At 33.5% G+C, this 16694-nt stretch overlaps 1 protein-coding gene across 1 annotated transcript in view; it reads right to left on the reverse strand.

Annotated features, from left to right (window-relative positions):
• Positions 1-3801: 3801 nt before the first annotated feature.
• The window catches only part of SYT10 (synaptotagmin 10), a 76981-nt gene continuing 64088 nt past the window's right edge, over positions 3802-16694 (reverse strand). The window contains exons 4-7 of the mRNA XM_022577081.2: positions 14436-14556; positions 9648-9819; positions 7044-7173; positions 3802-4398 (exon numbers count right to left, since the gene is read on the reverse strand). Of these exons, the coding sequence (XP_022432789.1) occupies positions 4327-4398; positions 7044-7173; positions 9648-9819; positions 14436-14556 (495 nt within the window). The 3' untranslated portion in view covers positions 3802-4326. The remainder of the gene's footprint in view (positions 4399-7043; positions 7174-9647; positions 9820-14435; positions 14557-16694) is intronic.

The following is a 16694-nucleotide window of genomic DNA, read 5'->3' on the forward strand; positions in this document are numbered from 1 at the left end:
AGATAAAAATAGGACTATTGTAATCAATTCTCCTTATAGAAGTGTATTTAAATCATTTCAAGCATGAAGAAATCTATCTTTTCTCATATATATCTTCTACTTATTTTTTCAATCACCATTTCTAATATCCAAAATGTTTGCATTCAATAATCTTTAAGTCCCACCTCAGACCTTAATTTACTGCTTTATTTTTAAGGTCTCTACAGCATGATATTATCATGCTATTAAGTCAAACCCTGGTTACCAATCTTCATAATGAACAGGGCGGAAATAAAAACAATTTCTTGCTTTGATGAGAAAACCTTTGAACTGAATACTAATTAATTGCCACTGTTCAAATGCACATCCTTTTGGTTAACTGTAATTGCCAGATTACAGGTATTACCAATGCATCTTTAACTAAATTTCTGTTCACTTTAATATAAGATTGAACAAATATAGGAAGTCTTTTAATGAAATAGAAAATTATTACCTTAAAGAGTATCACTGAATAACATATTGGAAACATTTAGTTTAATTAACTCTCTTTCCCATATAAAATAAAAACTCACTAGTTTCTTTTAAATAATGGGTCTTAGTAGGTTCAGATGAATCACATCCTGAGCCATATCATTGAGTAACTATTAAAATGCTATGTCATGGGTTTTTTGAACAGTGTTAGAGAATTTACTTTCTCCTAAAAGTTAAAATACAAAGGTGGTTTTTGATTTTGCATTCAATATCTTTATTTCCATATGCTTTAACATCTGCATTTAACTGCCATTTAGTTATATAGATTCTTAATTTAAATTATTTTACTTTCCATGCTTTTGTATCATTTCTTTTTGGCAGCCTACAAACTACAAAAGTTTAAATCAATTAAAGTACATCAGAACAACAAGAGCTGCTTCAAGAACAGATTTAGTTGGAAGATGAATGATTTTCTTAAATCCTCATCACCTCTAGTTTTCTTTCTTTCATTTTTTAAAATTATCAGGTAATTAAATTACTTGGTCATAATTGCAACTAAAGTGGCAAAAAAATCATATGGAAATCCATTCCATGAAAATATATCTGAGATGATATTGAATATTGTTTTTAAAGAGGTAAAGAAATAACAATGTTTTCAATGTTAAGATTTTGTGTCCCTTTATTTGCAATAGTCTCTGGCTCTTCCGATAACTCATTCTGAAATGAGTTATATTTTGTTTCATGGATAGTAAAAGTTGAGAAAGAAGTGAAAGTTTGGATTTTTCATTTTTGAAGCAATTAATCATTAAATTAAAGCCTTAAGAGGCTGATAGTTTTTATTGCATTTGCAATATTAAAATAACAGACATTACAGAAGAATAAAGACAGGTGTCAATTAAATATCACAACCAAGTAGGTTCAAATATATTTTGCTTTTATCTAACACCTGAGTCAGTAGCAATCAGTTGTGAGCTCCCTTCAGTAACTAGAACATACAATCACTCCCAAAAACTGCATAAGAAAGTGGGTGCTTGGTTCTGTGTTCCCATCTCTAGTTCCTTGGCACTAGTCCTGACGATATTTTTTACTGAACTATGAATGTATTAACATCATAAGTTTTATATGTAAAATAAAGTACTAGAAACAGGGCTGACCTGACAAAAAAATTAAAATTGTCCATAAAAGTATTAAGAAACCAGGGTAAAAAAAGCATCAGCTGTTCAGATTTTTGTGAGAAGATTATATACTCCACAAACATTAATATTTTTTCATACTCAATTTCCTCATTCACCTGATTACTTAGTGAATCAGGTAAAATAAATAAAACTAAAAAGAACATCAGTATTGTTATGCTAATTAGTCAACACTTGTTCCTTTTTCTTAGATTTATGTTTGGCAAGTCCCTGAATAAGTCCCTGGAATTAGGTATTCATTATATACCTAAATTGTAACTTCATAATGTGTCAGTGCTGTCATTAAAATGTGGTGTTCCACACAAATTAGTGGAGGATATCTGTAACATCAAACCTTATTTTAAATACTGAAATGAAAAACATTCCATCTTCAACCACAGGTAGAAAGAGGATAAGTTATGTTTGTATGGATGCACGACTGTGCAGTGTGATGGTGTATTGTATTGAAAATGGTAGAATTACATTTTTATAATATGAACTACCATTTTAAATGATGCACGAAATCTGAGTTACTAATTTTCTCTCCTTAATCTCTCAAAGATTAACAAATGCTCAGTCATGGTGAGTTTATTCTAATCCCTAGGAAACATTAAAAAAAAATTACCTTAAACATTTAATCTACGATAGCCATATTAACGTCTCCTGTTTGGCTGATTGTTTGCATTTTTCATCATAAACATTGACTTTATCTCCATAGGAGGCAAAGAAAAGCATGAATATAAAGCCCTTAAAATATATTTTCAGGTGAAAATAATTATTATACTAAGGAAATAGAGTTGCTAATTAATTGTAAGTTGCAGCAATACCTATAAACAATTGTCTCCAAATATGTTATTTCATTGAGTCTTCCCATTTGACAATTTTATTTTCCAGTAAAACAAAGACTTACAAAATGGAAGTGTCATCCTCATTCTGTCTATAGCAAGTGGTTCTTTTAGGCTTGATAAGGTAACCAGGTATGTCCAACAGGTTTCTTTAGTTATTTTAAATTAGAAAATGTTAACCAGGAATACTTGTTTTCATTAAGATGGCACAAGCATTTTTGAAAAATTTTAGGGAACTGTGTTTGACTTTAAAATGTTAATGTGTAAAATAGTTACATCTTAATTAATAGTAATACCATCATATGAGAGATGCCAACATACAAAATTTCAAGATTTTTGAAACTTTGTATTTTTTAATATTTAAAAATAAAGGATTTTACTAAAATCAAAACATTGTAATTGCTGATAAAATTTTCTCATTCTGATGAATATGTTTTTATAGCCTACCTGCAGATTTTCTTGCTTTTCAGTTTTTTTTGGGGGGGTGGGGTTTAACCTTCTCTCTTGGGATAAGCTTGAAATATGCACTATCCATGGTACACATCTCAAAAGTAAGGTTGGGGGTCATTCAATATAGATATATTCCAATAGGGCCCAGAAACAAGACAATAAAAAGTTGACATGATTTAAAAGAAAGTTCTGTCATGTAAAAACATTTGCATAGTTTTTACGACTAGTGACCTGATCCTTGATCCTTATGAAGGCAAATGCCTTTCACAAAAGACTGTGGGTCTGGGCCTTAAGAATTATTTATTTATATTAAATGTTCAAGTTGTATTATTTATGGTATAGTTTTATAATTTGCTGAAAAATGTCATTTTTTTCTTTAAGAAAATATCCACTTCTAAAAATTACTTCTGTTTGAGTTTAAAAGTCCCCATTACTCTGTACAATCCAAACGACAATGAGCACAGACATTTATTGTATCTTTGGTGTCAGTATGCCTATCAGAAATACAGGATCTATGTGATAGCTTTATGTCACAAAATAAACATGTCACAGTACTTGAGAAACTTATGAAGACTCATGAGTTCTGATTCTATTCACTTAGGAATACTAATGCTGCATTTGAGATTAAGAGTAATAGAATTTTTAAAATATGAGTTAAATAGTGCTACAGATGTTTGAACTAATGTAACTTTAAGACAATAGAAAATAGTAGCCCAAATAGATCAATCTCCATTTTCCAGCTACTAAATATTACTTCTTAAGTTTATACTCAAAGAGGTTCTTCAATTATAGTTTTGTTTCTCTATATATTAAAGAACAAGCTTGAAAGAAAAAGTTTTGAGTTTAGCAGAGCCGAACTTCACCAAGAAAAGATTTTGTTGAGAATGAAAGAATATATTATCAGATAAGTATATTAATTTGATTATTCAAGGATTTAATGCTGTGAGTAAAGTTCAGAATTTCCCTTAAAGTGTATATAGAAACATGTGCACAGCTAGAAATGAACATAGTTTTAATAAAGTCAAAACCATACATATGTGACATGTGCTTCTTTATACAATAGCAGCATTAACTATTTAATTTTAGATAAGTATGGATTATTTTCAAAAAATGTATTCTTTGCTTATGCAAAGAATTTACAACTCAGTGAAAACATTCTTTGTGCTAATTGGCATATGACACAAAGAATAAAAAGCCTTATGTAAGGACCATTTGTATTCAAGTAAAATACATCAAGATGTCCAAAGTTAATAAACAGACAAAAAAGGTAAATAAAAATTGCACATCATTTGTTCATTATCAGGATATATTTTAAATGAGATCAAATCTTCCTCTTTTTTTTTTTTTTTTTTTGATCTGATGAGTACACGGTCCTGGGTCCTTATTATAATGGTCTTATTTTGAAAGCATTATGGTGTGGAAGGTGGTTTGGGAGATGGACAGGATCCTTGACTATCAAAACTGGTTGCCCGACCAGGTAACTGAAAGATAATAATTTCATAATATATGATCTAGTGTAAAAAATAATAAAGTGGGTAATTGTTGTTACCTTTTAATAGTGAATATTCACCCCTGATATGCAAGCCTCTGAAGAGAAAATATACATAACTCCCCATGCCTTTCAGAACTCACCTTCTCAGGTATCATGAGGGGACACAAACATCTAACAGAGATGTAGGTAGCGCATGGTACATAGATGGCATGCAGAGCAACTGCAGATTCATTTCACATTCTATCACAGGATTTTAGTTCTATTGTAAAATAACTAATGGTTTACTACAGTCGGGGGCAATTGCTGGGTAAGAACAAGAAGGTTCAAGACACAAGAGGCTGCATTCCACTTCCTCTAAGGCAGGAGGTGATTTTTATAGGAGCAATTAATGAGATGAGAGGGACTGAGAAAATGGGAGCCACGAGTGATAAAGAATAATTTCTCATGGTCTTTAAATATTATGTGTCTTTTAAAAGTTTAATTACAATAGAATAAACTTTTGTATCTAGGTACAAGTAGCCAGATTTTCCAAGTGATGCTTTAGTCTCCTCTTACTAACTTACTCAGCTCTTGAATAATTGTTCCCTTCTCATTTTAATCCCTGCTGTGGCAACAAAACATAATTACACATGTACCACATGTACACTTTCCCACAATTCAAAATCCAGCCAGTTGTTAGGTCTCCAGTCTCTATGTTCTGTTTGATCAGTGAATGTAGGTACAGGAGTTGGAAAAAAAGAAGCTATTTGCTAGAGAAAGTATATTTACATAATCTTTTTGGCCCACTTGTCCTCTGATAGTCAGCTGCTAGAAAAATATATCTGGGATATTCTTCTGAGGCCCATATTGTAGCTTATTCTTCCTATATATTCTACGATGACTGAAAAATATTCACAAGTTCTCAGACACAAACACATGCCTATTTCATAGCTCCTCTTCATCATATAAATGTATAACTTCTTATTAAACAGTCATAAGTATAATATGCCTTGGGTCATACAACATCTGTCCTTTCATTAGTTAAAAGTTGTTGGCCACATTATCTCACTTCTCCCTACATCATTCCTATGAACTCTGTAGGGGTGGGCATTTCTATTTTCATTAAATATGGGAGAATGTAGCTGCAGACAGATACGTGGTCTGCCTAGGATTAGACAGCCAGAGGAGGAGCAAGGGTTAGAATCCATGTCTCCCTTCAGTGTGGTTCTCTGCCCAGAAAAATTTACTCTCATGTCTAGATTCTTAGACTTAATATTCACTTTTCAAACTTTACATGAAAACAAAGATGAGAATCAGGAAATGGATAGTAAAGCAGTAGACTATACTTTAGACAATACACATTGTTGAAATGAAACAACATTCTCAGGACTCCTTGAGCTATTACTTAGGGGAAAGTGCTGTGTGAATGTGCATTTGCATGTCTGTCTGTCTTTTATGATTTACATTAAATGATGAAGTGAGGTAAAGATTTGGAACATTAATATAATAAAGCAGATATCTTATCTATGGTGACAGTTCACCTCTGTTGTCTGAGCATGTGCTGTTTATACAGTGTTCATCGAATTTTCCCTATAGAGTATTGAGTAACACAGCCAAGGTCACATTTTTGTGACTAAGCTGAGCTTAGAACCAGGGCTCACTGACATTTAATTACACTGCTCTGTCTCTCCTATTCAACCCTGTGCTTAGTGACAGAACAAGAAGCAGAACCTTATCCATGGGAGAGATGGCAATGTATCCTTCACTTACTATGTGGCTATCATAACTTTTTATTAAATTGCATGAATTCCACCCTCTACCATACAACCTTTTATCAACCTGCATTACCTCTCAGTTAATCAGGTCATATAAATGATTTATTTTGAGACTCTTCTCTATTTATTTATTTTGAGACTCTTCAAGAGACTCCCATAGTCTCTGACAACTGCCTTCATGGCTAAAAATCCTGATAGAAACTGGTATTGATACTTCTTCTGGTTAATATAACTATTAATATTAGTTATAATTAGAGCAAACACTGTGCCATACTCTGTACTAAGCATTCAGCATTTTATTTAGTTTTACTCTATGAGTTTACTGCTATTACAGAGTGTAATATGTAGTCACACAGCAGAGCCAGGCTTTCAACTCAGACAAAAAATATTTTTAAAAATCTGTGAGCCCTTTTACTTCCTGACCAGAGTCAGTGGATGTATATCTGTCCCCTTACATAGATGAGCTGTATTAGGTGATAGTACCCCTATTTAGGGATTCTGGAGAAGTTTAGGTGAGGTAGCTGTTTTCACAAAAGAGAAGCAGGAAAATTCAGTTTCCAGTTAGTAATGAATTTACTTGATTGCTCCACCACTCACTGATATGAGTTTTCAGACAATGCAAAGAAAATAATAGGCTTGCAGTTTTTATGGGCTTACTGTAAAGGAATATCAAACTCAGAAAGTTTAGTGGTTTTTAAAAACCAACAAGGCACACAGAACTTTTCATACTGGATGATAGAGTCTGTGGGACAAAAGCAAGAACAATATCTATTTTAAAAAATAGGTGAATATATAAAACATTAGTGAAGTGTTAGCAGATAAATAATATTTAAGCAAGAGATAAAGAAGAGAGTAGATGTGAGAGAGTCCCAGAGCTTACCTCCAGCAAGGGGTGCCAATGTGTTATTGGTTTTCGGTGATAGGCCAGCATTTCATTCCAGTGGTCTCGCCCAAGACCCTCAGCGTCCAGTCCTGTTCTACACACTCCTATGACTTCATTGTGTCCTACCCTATGATTTGGAGAATATTTTGCTTTCATTCCAACATTCAAAGATAAATTTCACACACCTTAAACAGAATTTTAAACTTATGATTAAAAGAGTAGATTTTGTGGTAAGTTCTAGATAATTTTACATATTAAACTACTTCAGGTCAAATGAAAAGTCTTAAGTAGGCTAAAATTTACTAAACAGGATCAGCATTCAAAAATGAATCTGTAAAAGGATCACACACAAACCATTTTAGTGCTCTGTAAATTGAGAACATTTCACAATAATAAGAATAGTGTGAATGAGAAATGCCAGCTGGTCCTTACCTACGTGATGAGTTTCTTTCTTGGTAGCAGACCTATTAACTTTAAGTGATGTAACTCTAATCTCCTTCTTTCCAAAAGGTTTAATGTTTTATATTGATGCCTACATTTCTTACCAAGAGCTCAATACCCACTTTCTTGTATAAATGACCATAATTAATTGATTCTAAATGATATGTCAGTGAACATTACTGCTTGTATTACAATTAAACAGGGCAGGGCTACATTTTGAACCATGGCATTTGACTTATTATTGCATAGTATCAGAGCATACTGAACAACATTCTTATTTTCTATTCATACCTTGTTTTCATAGCAACAAATCAAAATAATTATGATATTAATATTTTTTAAGAGCTTGTTATGTGCCAGACACTGTTCTAAGTAATTTAAATGTACTGACTCACTTAATCCTCACACCATGACCATGAATACCATTATCATCATCTCATTTTACAGACAAAGAAATTGAACACCCAGAAGTTAAGGGACCTGCCTGCCTTTGTACACTTAGTAAGAGACAGAGGCAGGACTTGAATCAAGACAGTTGACTCAAGCATACATATGGTAAGCTGCTTTTCAAGAATGGAATGGAATTTAAAGGCATTTTCTTGAGGATTATTTTGACATACATCTATCTATAAGGAAAGTTTTGAGATGATTTTAGGACATTTCATTACTTTCTTCCTGTCACTGATGTATTAATAGATATGTAGGCTTAGTATCTTTTCTTTTAATATGAAGTTTCCCAAAAAAGCATATTTTAGAAATAACTTTTAATCTTTCTATTTTATATATTGTCAGGGTCCATTTCCCTAAAATTATTTGGGTGACGAATCCTCAATTGTATTTATCTGCAATCTATGCTGTGAGAAATCAATAGGAGTAATTTTTTGGTAAAGCAGAATAAGGGCTTCTGATGAAAACATTACAACATTTTTAAAGTTTGCCATTTTAACTAATTCAAGATTTCTCTCTCTCTCTCTTTAAATTGTGTCAACTTGTTTTGTAAACTGTGATATAAACTAATTTCAAATAGATGGTATAAATCACTGTATTTTTCAGCGCTTCATTTTTCTAGCTCTCATTCAGAGGATACCATTTTTAATGTCTCTATGTTATAGGGTCTTGGTTACTGCCATTTGCATAATGATATAAAATAGACACTCTTTGAATATTTGTGTATGTGTATTCTGTCCCACTTGTGTTATCATTAGAACAAAATAAGACATTGCCTATGTGTTGATAATTTTGTAGGTTAAACATACAGGATTCCTTTCTGAAAGTCTTATAAATATAAAAAGCAAAACAATAAAAAGAAGTATATAGCAAGATCAAATAAGATATATAAACCTTTAGTGGGACAAAAGTTCAGAGGGAGAAGAGATTGGTTAGCCAAGAAAGACACAGAAGTGGTGCCTTGAGCAGGGCTGTAAAGCATGGGTGAAATGAGATACACAGGTATCTCGTGTAAACGAGATATCTCGCATACACGAGATACCTGTATCTGAAATGTTGATACAGGGCAACATTTCAGAAAAGGAAGGAGTGGGTGCTGCAGCAGGAAGAAGCTTCAGAGCTTCACTCGGGAGTTTGCCATTTATTTTGTGAAAGGAGAAGTAATCAAAGTGTGTGAACTGGAAGAACTATCCACAAAGCAATGATTTAAGACTGGTGTGAAAGCCTCAAGGCATAACACTATTGCCACTATTCACCTTCTACCGTTAATACTCACTGCTCACAGCTGCACATTACACTGATGTTTTACAAATGGAAAAGTGAATTTCTAAGAGATAACTTGCCCTTTCACAGTGCTAGTTAATGATAGAGCTCAGTATCATGATATTCATATTCCAGCCCAGCTGGGAAAGCAAAATACGTTGATTGTAATTTATGTTGTTACTGTAAAAAGACTTCACAAAAGTGCTTCCTATAATGTATCCCATTCTTTCACCATCTGCAGGTATCCTGTCCTTCAACTTAAGAATGATGTCTTTTGGAAAAGATAAAGGATAAATAATAACATAGAATAAAATTAATTTTGAATGAATAATTTTTATTCATTCCAGTTTAAATTAAAACTCTTGTAGCAGTAAATAACCTGAAAAGTTGAATTTGGTCTGCATATGACTAAATGTAGCTGTTACTCAGTGAGTAGAGGGATGAACGTACCTGTCATAATCCATGACTGCAATGGAGAGGCTGACCTGGTCCACATTCTCTGGAGGGATATCAAAAATAATGGCCTCATTGTACACAGGGTTTAGAGTGTTTTTCTTTGTAGTCGTTTTCCTCTTTTTTAATCTTCGACCCTCACACATCAGAGACACTTTGACATAAGGATCTATCACGGGAAGGCAATTTTATTAAAATGAAAGTAATAGTACAAAGCATAAATAAAACTGTGGTTAATTGTTACTAAATAAGAAAAGTAGTATATTAAGCCCTTTAGTGTTACCGGTTTTAAATTCAAATGGCATAATTGGGGGCAATAGACTCTCTAGGACTTCTTACTGAATGGACTAGAAAAGAATTAACTTGATCACTGTGTTTAATACAACAGAGAAAACTCACTAGTTTATCAAGAGCCAGTCTAAACTATAATGTGTCTTTTAGTCACAGCTATTTGAGGACATGTTTTGTCCCAAGTGATTTCTAGGGAATGTAATCCTAACAATTAAAAATAATTGTATTTAATTTAATTTCCTTCAAAATGATTTAGAATAAGAAGGCTAAAATTTATGAAAGAGCAACATTGTATCTAGATAAGTATATATAATCACAGTGAATTGAAATTAGCAAAAACTATGTGGGAATTGTCTTGAATTGTTGGAAAAAGTACTAATCTTAGAAACTTTTTAGTCATAGTACTTGATAAAGAGTTTGGATTGAAGAAATGATCACTACAAATCATTTATTAAATGCTCAACAGTATACAATGAAAAGGTGATATTTGGTTTACAGATGTTCTCAGGGAAGTTTCCTCATATGAATTGTCTGTATAATGTCAACTGGAAAGATAAAATTTTAGTCGGGTTATATTTTTATGGGCCAAAGAGGTCAAATAATTGTTAACAAGTTCTGCCCTAGCTGACTGATCTCTACTTTCTTACCCCTGCCACCTTAAATAGAAAAACTGTTACAGTATTGTAGAAAATTATACAATATTTATCCAAAGTTTCTTTAAAAAGCCTTACTTCTTGTATCTTTTTACAAAAAGGAGGCATGGTTTTGGGAGAGGGTATTGGCATTGGGGTGAGTATGCTAGGTGGTCAAAACAATCAGTGTCTGCTCTACCTTCATTTTTTTTTCATTATAGTTACCCTCCAACTGTAGCAACACAACCATCTTTTCTCTCTTTCCATCAATGTAACAAAGTAACAAAACTTATTTCCTTAGAATAAGCCAAAAACATGGCAACATTAATTTATTTGAGCAAATGAATGAAATGGATGATTTTTAGGCTGTAGAAAAATGTCTCTGTATATTTCATAAGCATTTGTATCAAGGGGAAAAACACATTTTATGGCTGGAAATAGGGTATATAGAGGAAAACAAGGTAAAAGGGAAATGTTCAATGGCTGTTTCCTATTTATTTATTTATTTTAACTTTTAATTTTATACTGGAGTACAGTTGATTAACAATGTTGTGTTAGTTTCAGGTGTACAGCAAAGTGATCAGTTATACGTATACCTGTATCTACTCTTTTACAAATTCTTTTCCCATTTAGGTGTCCCATAATATTGAGCAGAGTTCTCTGTGCTATACAGTAGGTCCTTGTTGGTTATCCATTTTAAATATAGCAGTGTGTACATGTCAATCCCCGAATCCCTAACAATCTGTCCCCCCAACCCTTCCCCTCTGGTAACCATAAGTTCATTCTCTAAGTCTGTGAGTCTGTTTAAATAGAAATATAGATCAATGGAACAGGATAGAAAGCCCAGAAATAAACCCATGCACCTATGGTCAATTGCTCTACGACAAAAGAGGCAAGACTATACAATGGAGGAAAGACAGTATCTTCAATAAATGGTGCTGGGAAAATTGGATAGCTACATGTGAAAAAATGAAATTAGAACATTCTTTAGCACTGTACACAGAAATAAATTCAAAATGGATTAAAGATCTAAATGTGAGACTGGAAACTATAAAACTCTTAGAGGAAAACATAGGCAGAACACTCTCTGACATATCACAGCAATATCATTTTTGATGCATCTCCCAGAGTAATGGAAATAAAAACAAAAATAAACAAATGGGACCTAATTAAACTCAAAAGCTTTTGCATAGCAAAGGAAATAATAAATAAAATGAAAATATAACCCACAGAATGGGAGAAAATATACGCAAATGATGTGACCGACAAGGGATTAGTCTCCAAAATTTACAAACAGCTTGTGAAGCTTAATAACATCAAAACAAACTGCCTGATCAAAAAATGGGCAGAAGAGCTAAATAAACATTTCTCCAAAGAAGACATACAGATGGACAAAAGGCACATGAAAAGATGTTCAGCATCACTAATTATTAGAGAAATGCAAATCAAAACTACAATGAGATATCACCTCACACCAATCAGAATGGCTAACATCAAAAAGTCCAAAAACAATAAATGCTGGAGAGGGTGTGGAGAGAAGGGAACCCTCCTACACTGTTGGTGGGAATGTAAATTGGTACAGCCACTATGGAGAACAGTATGGAGGTTCCTTAAAAACTAAAAATAGACCTATCACCTGATCCTCCAATCCCATTCCTGGGCATATATCCAAAGAAAAACATGGTCCAAAAGTATACATGCACCCCAGTGCTCATTACAGCACTATTTACAATAGCCAAGACATGGAAGCAACCTAAACGTCCATCGACAGAGGAATGGATAAAGAAGAGGTAGTATATATATACAGCGGAATAATACTCAAAAAAGAATGAAATAATGTCATTTGCATCAACATAGATTGACCTAGAGATTATCATACTAAGAAGTGAAGTAAATCAGACAGAGAAAGAGAAGTATCACATGATATCACTTATACGTGGAATCTAAAAAAAATGATACAAATTAACTTATTTATAAAGCAGAAACAGACTCCTATTTACTTTTCAGTGTTTTAATAATAGGAAATATGTTCTAAGGAAGAAGCTTATTTTTTTGATATAATTCTATGTATGAGCTTCCAGGCCTAGGCCTCTCATTAACAATGAGAACGAGTCCTAGTTTATTGTTTGCTACCCCCATCATGTCTCTGATGACATTTCTCTACTAGTGACAAGGACAATTTACTGGCTCCTTAGTTGATTCACAAGGCTGTTGTGAGAATTAATGAGGTGATGTTCTCAAAACATGCGCTCCCCTGATGAGAAGCTTCATATAAATAAAAAGTAGTCTTGCACTTAATTACAACTTTGATGTTGTTTGCTTGTCTTGAAATTTGGTTCTCTTTTGATACATGGTAGAAAGAGTAAAATAAACAATAATTTGCAGTGTTCTGTTTAAGTTCGTCAGCATTTACTTACCTATGACCTTTTCACCAAAATGATTGTGGAATTTATTTGCTTTTTTTCTATCTTTATATTTCACCTATGCATTGCAAATTTTAAAAAATGAATAGGAAATTCATGACATAGTTCAAAAATGAGATAGAGAAAGATGTGCAGTGAGAAGTCCCCCTCCCATCTGTCCCCATACCTCTCCACCACTCAGTTTTTGTGTATCACTCAAGTATTTCTTCATGCAAATATTAGCAACATGATATATATTCTAAGATTCCTCATTCTTACATAGGAGGGAGCATGATATCCATATTTATGCTGTACCTCTTTTTTTTTTTTTTTTTTGTGGTACACGGGCCTCTCACTGTTGTGGCCTCTCCTGTTGTGGAGCACAGGCTCTGGACGCGCAGGCTCAGCGGTCATAGCTCACGGGCCCAGCCACTCCGCGGCATGTGGGATCTTCCTGGACCGGGGCACGAACCCATGTTCCCTGCATCGGCAGGCGGACTCTCAACCACTGCGCCACCAGGGAAGTCCTCTTGTACCTCATTTTTTATTCACTTAGTATATCCTGGAGTTCTCTCTACATTAGAACTGAGAGTTTCCTCATACTTTTTGTGATGCAAATTTAGTTTATTTCTTTGTTCTGAAGAACCAAAAAGTTATAGATTCTACTCCCCATGTCATCTTTTACTATATCTCCATTACTATTTCTTATTTGTTTAATTCAACAAATGCTACTGAACTCCCTACTCTGTCTTTATCATTTTTTCTTCCACAGAGCTGTGCCAGAGTTCACCTATTAACTTACAAATAACCCTTCAGAACTGTGGTGATTTAAATGAAGGGATTAAAGAGAATGATGTGATTTTACCTCTTTAACAAAGTTAGCACAAGAGAATTTCTTCAAGAATATCTTTAAGGAGTATTTATTTACTTTATTATTTCTTTCAGTCCCTGTTGTTGTCCAAATTTTTAGTTAGAAAGGTGGTAAGAGAGCAAATGCAAATGGTGGTCTTGGAATGTTGTTATTTCTTTGCAGATCAGGTGAGGGAGATAAATTCAGTCTAAATATGTCTTCCTAGGACTCTTACTTGTAGAGTAACACAAGTTTAAATTGAATGGCTTAAAGTCCAAGGATATTCCTTTATAAGCAACTGACTAGTTGGAAGCAGGGAAGTGTATAGTAAATAATGCATGTTTGAGAAAGAACTAAATCAGTAGAGAAATAAATAAAAATAAAAACCCAAGTTCAAAGTCTATCTATTTGATAATACTTTTTAAAAATTTCATAATGATAATGTAAACTAAAGAGGTGTTTGGAGCACTTTATTTGGTAATCTCTTTTTTCTACTTTTATAGTGTCCCACGACAGACAAATGAACTCAGTAATTCAAGAGCCATATATAACTTTGTCTATGTGGAATATTTTATTTGGGAATGAACCCACTAGCCAATTGTGTGCATACCTGATGAGCCGGTGATATCCATAGCTTTCAGATTTCTGCACTTGATGACTGTCAATGTCATACGTCCAGCAGTTGGCAAATAACAAAGGGAAAACATGATTTCACCCAGGTCTATACTTTCCTAGAAAGGCAATTGGTAATGTTAGCAATTTCAAATACCAGATATTGAAAACAAAATATAATAGAGTGAAAAATCGCTTTAGTGGAATATTTGAATGCCATTTTAAATTGTTTTATTGAGGATACAGATTGCATTGCAAAAAAGCTGTAATAGAGTAAGAAAAAAGAGTATATCCCAGTTGCTCATTTGATATATCCACTTGTATTTCTAACAGGAAACTCAAACTTAACACAGTCAAAATCAAACTGCTGATTGTATTCATTCCCAATCATCTTCTGAAACCAATTCCTCTGTCATCTTTCCAAAATCAGGAAATGATATCATAATTCACCCAAAGGCTGTAGGCAAAAACCTAGCACTCACTTTCATTCTTCTTTTTCTCTCACCCTTAACACATCGAACGCATGTCTTGTCTACATTATCTACAAAACATATACAAAATTACTGACTTTCTTTTCAGCTTTATTACTATCATTGAAACCAATATCGCTTCTTGCCAGGATTAATTCAGTAGTCTCTAAAACTGATCTCAAAAGCAAAGTGATCACTTATGAAATGCAAATCACATTATTTCACTTTCCTGCTTAAAACCATCTAAAGGCTCACAACTATATTGGAATAAAATTCAAATTCTTTACCTAGGCATATAAATGGGGTAATTATAAATCCTGGTAATCTAAGAAATTCCAGATTTATACCTACTGCCCTGATATAATTATTAAGAATGTCTATTTCCATTACTAAATATGTATTTGTTTAGATAATGCATTACAAAGTCATACATATAAGGAGGCCCCATGTGATCTGGACCCACCTATCACTCTATTAATCTCTTGCCTCTCCCTCAGCTCACTCTTATGCAGGCACAAGAGATTTTTTTCTGTTATTCAATCAAATGACATTTGTTCCTGCTTTTGACCTTTGCATTTTCTTTTTGTCTCTCATATCTTTACATGGCTGACTCCTCCTCACCATGTAGGACTCAGCTCAAACAGCATCTCTTCAGTGAGGCCTTCCCTCTTCTTATCCTATACCCACCTCATTCACATATCCTTCACATTTTTTTCATAGCACTTCTCATCACCAGAAATTACCTTTTACATTTATTTTTTGTTTCCCCAATTCCAATATATAAGGTCTAGGAGAGCACGGCTCTTATTTATCTTATTTTTACATCTTAATGAAGGTACATAGCTGGCTCTCAGTGCAGTTTTTGAAGAAACGAAAAGATTATTAATTAATCTGGATAAAAGCTGACCTGCTTTGTTTCATTTGTAAAATAAAACTGTCCACAGTACCCAAGTATAGATAAATTTGCTGTGTGTGGCTGCATAGATGGTGGACAAATGAAAATGAGTGTGAACAATGCACATTTAAGATGCTTCTCAAAGAGCTGTTTAAAGGAATTAAATCAAATTATTCCTGGTAAGAGCTGGAGGAACTGGGCTCTGGGACTTCAGACTATACTACAAAGCTACAGTAATCAAGACAGTATGGTACTAGCACAAAAACAGAAATATAGATCAATAAACAGCATTGAAAGCCCCGAGATGAACCCATGCACATATGGTCACCTTATTTTTGATAAAGGAGGCAAGAATATACAATGGAGAAAAGACAGCCTCGTCAATAAGTGGTGCTGTGAAAACTGGACAGCTACATGTAGAAGAATGAAATTAGAACACTCCCTAACACTATACACAAAAATAAACTCAAAATGGATTAAAGACCTAAATGTAAGGCCAGACACTATAAAACACTTAGAGGAAATCATAGGCAGAACACTCTATAAAATAAATCACAGCAAGATCCTTTTTGACCCACCTCCTAGAGAAATGGAAATAAAAACAAAAATAAACAAATGGGACTTAATGAAACTTAAAAGCTTTTGCACAGCAAAGGAAAACATAAGGAAGACGAAAAGACAACCCTCCGAATGGGAGAAAATATTTGCAAATGAGGTAACTGACAAAGGATTAATCTCCCAAATATACAAGCAGCTCATGCAGCTCAATATCAAAAAAACAAGCAACCCAGTCCAAAAATGGGCAGAAGACCTAAACAGACATTACTCCAAAGAAGATATACAGATTGCCAACAAACACATGAAAGGATGCTCAACATCACTAATCATTAGA

The sequence above is a fragment of the Delphinapterus leucas genome, chromosome 11 (assembly GCF_059928025.1).
Source record: "Delphinapterus leucas isolate spDelLeu-1000000601 "Yukka" chromosome 11, BTC_Dleu_Yukka2, whole genome shotgun sequence".
In the NCBI taxonomy this organism is placed as follows: domain Eukaryota; kingdom Metazoa; phylum Chordata; class Mammalia; order Artiodactyla; family Monodontidae; genus Delphinapterus; species Delphinapterus leucas.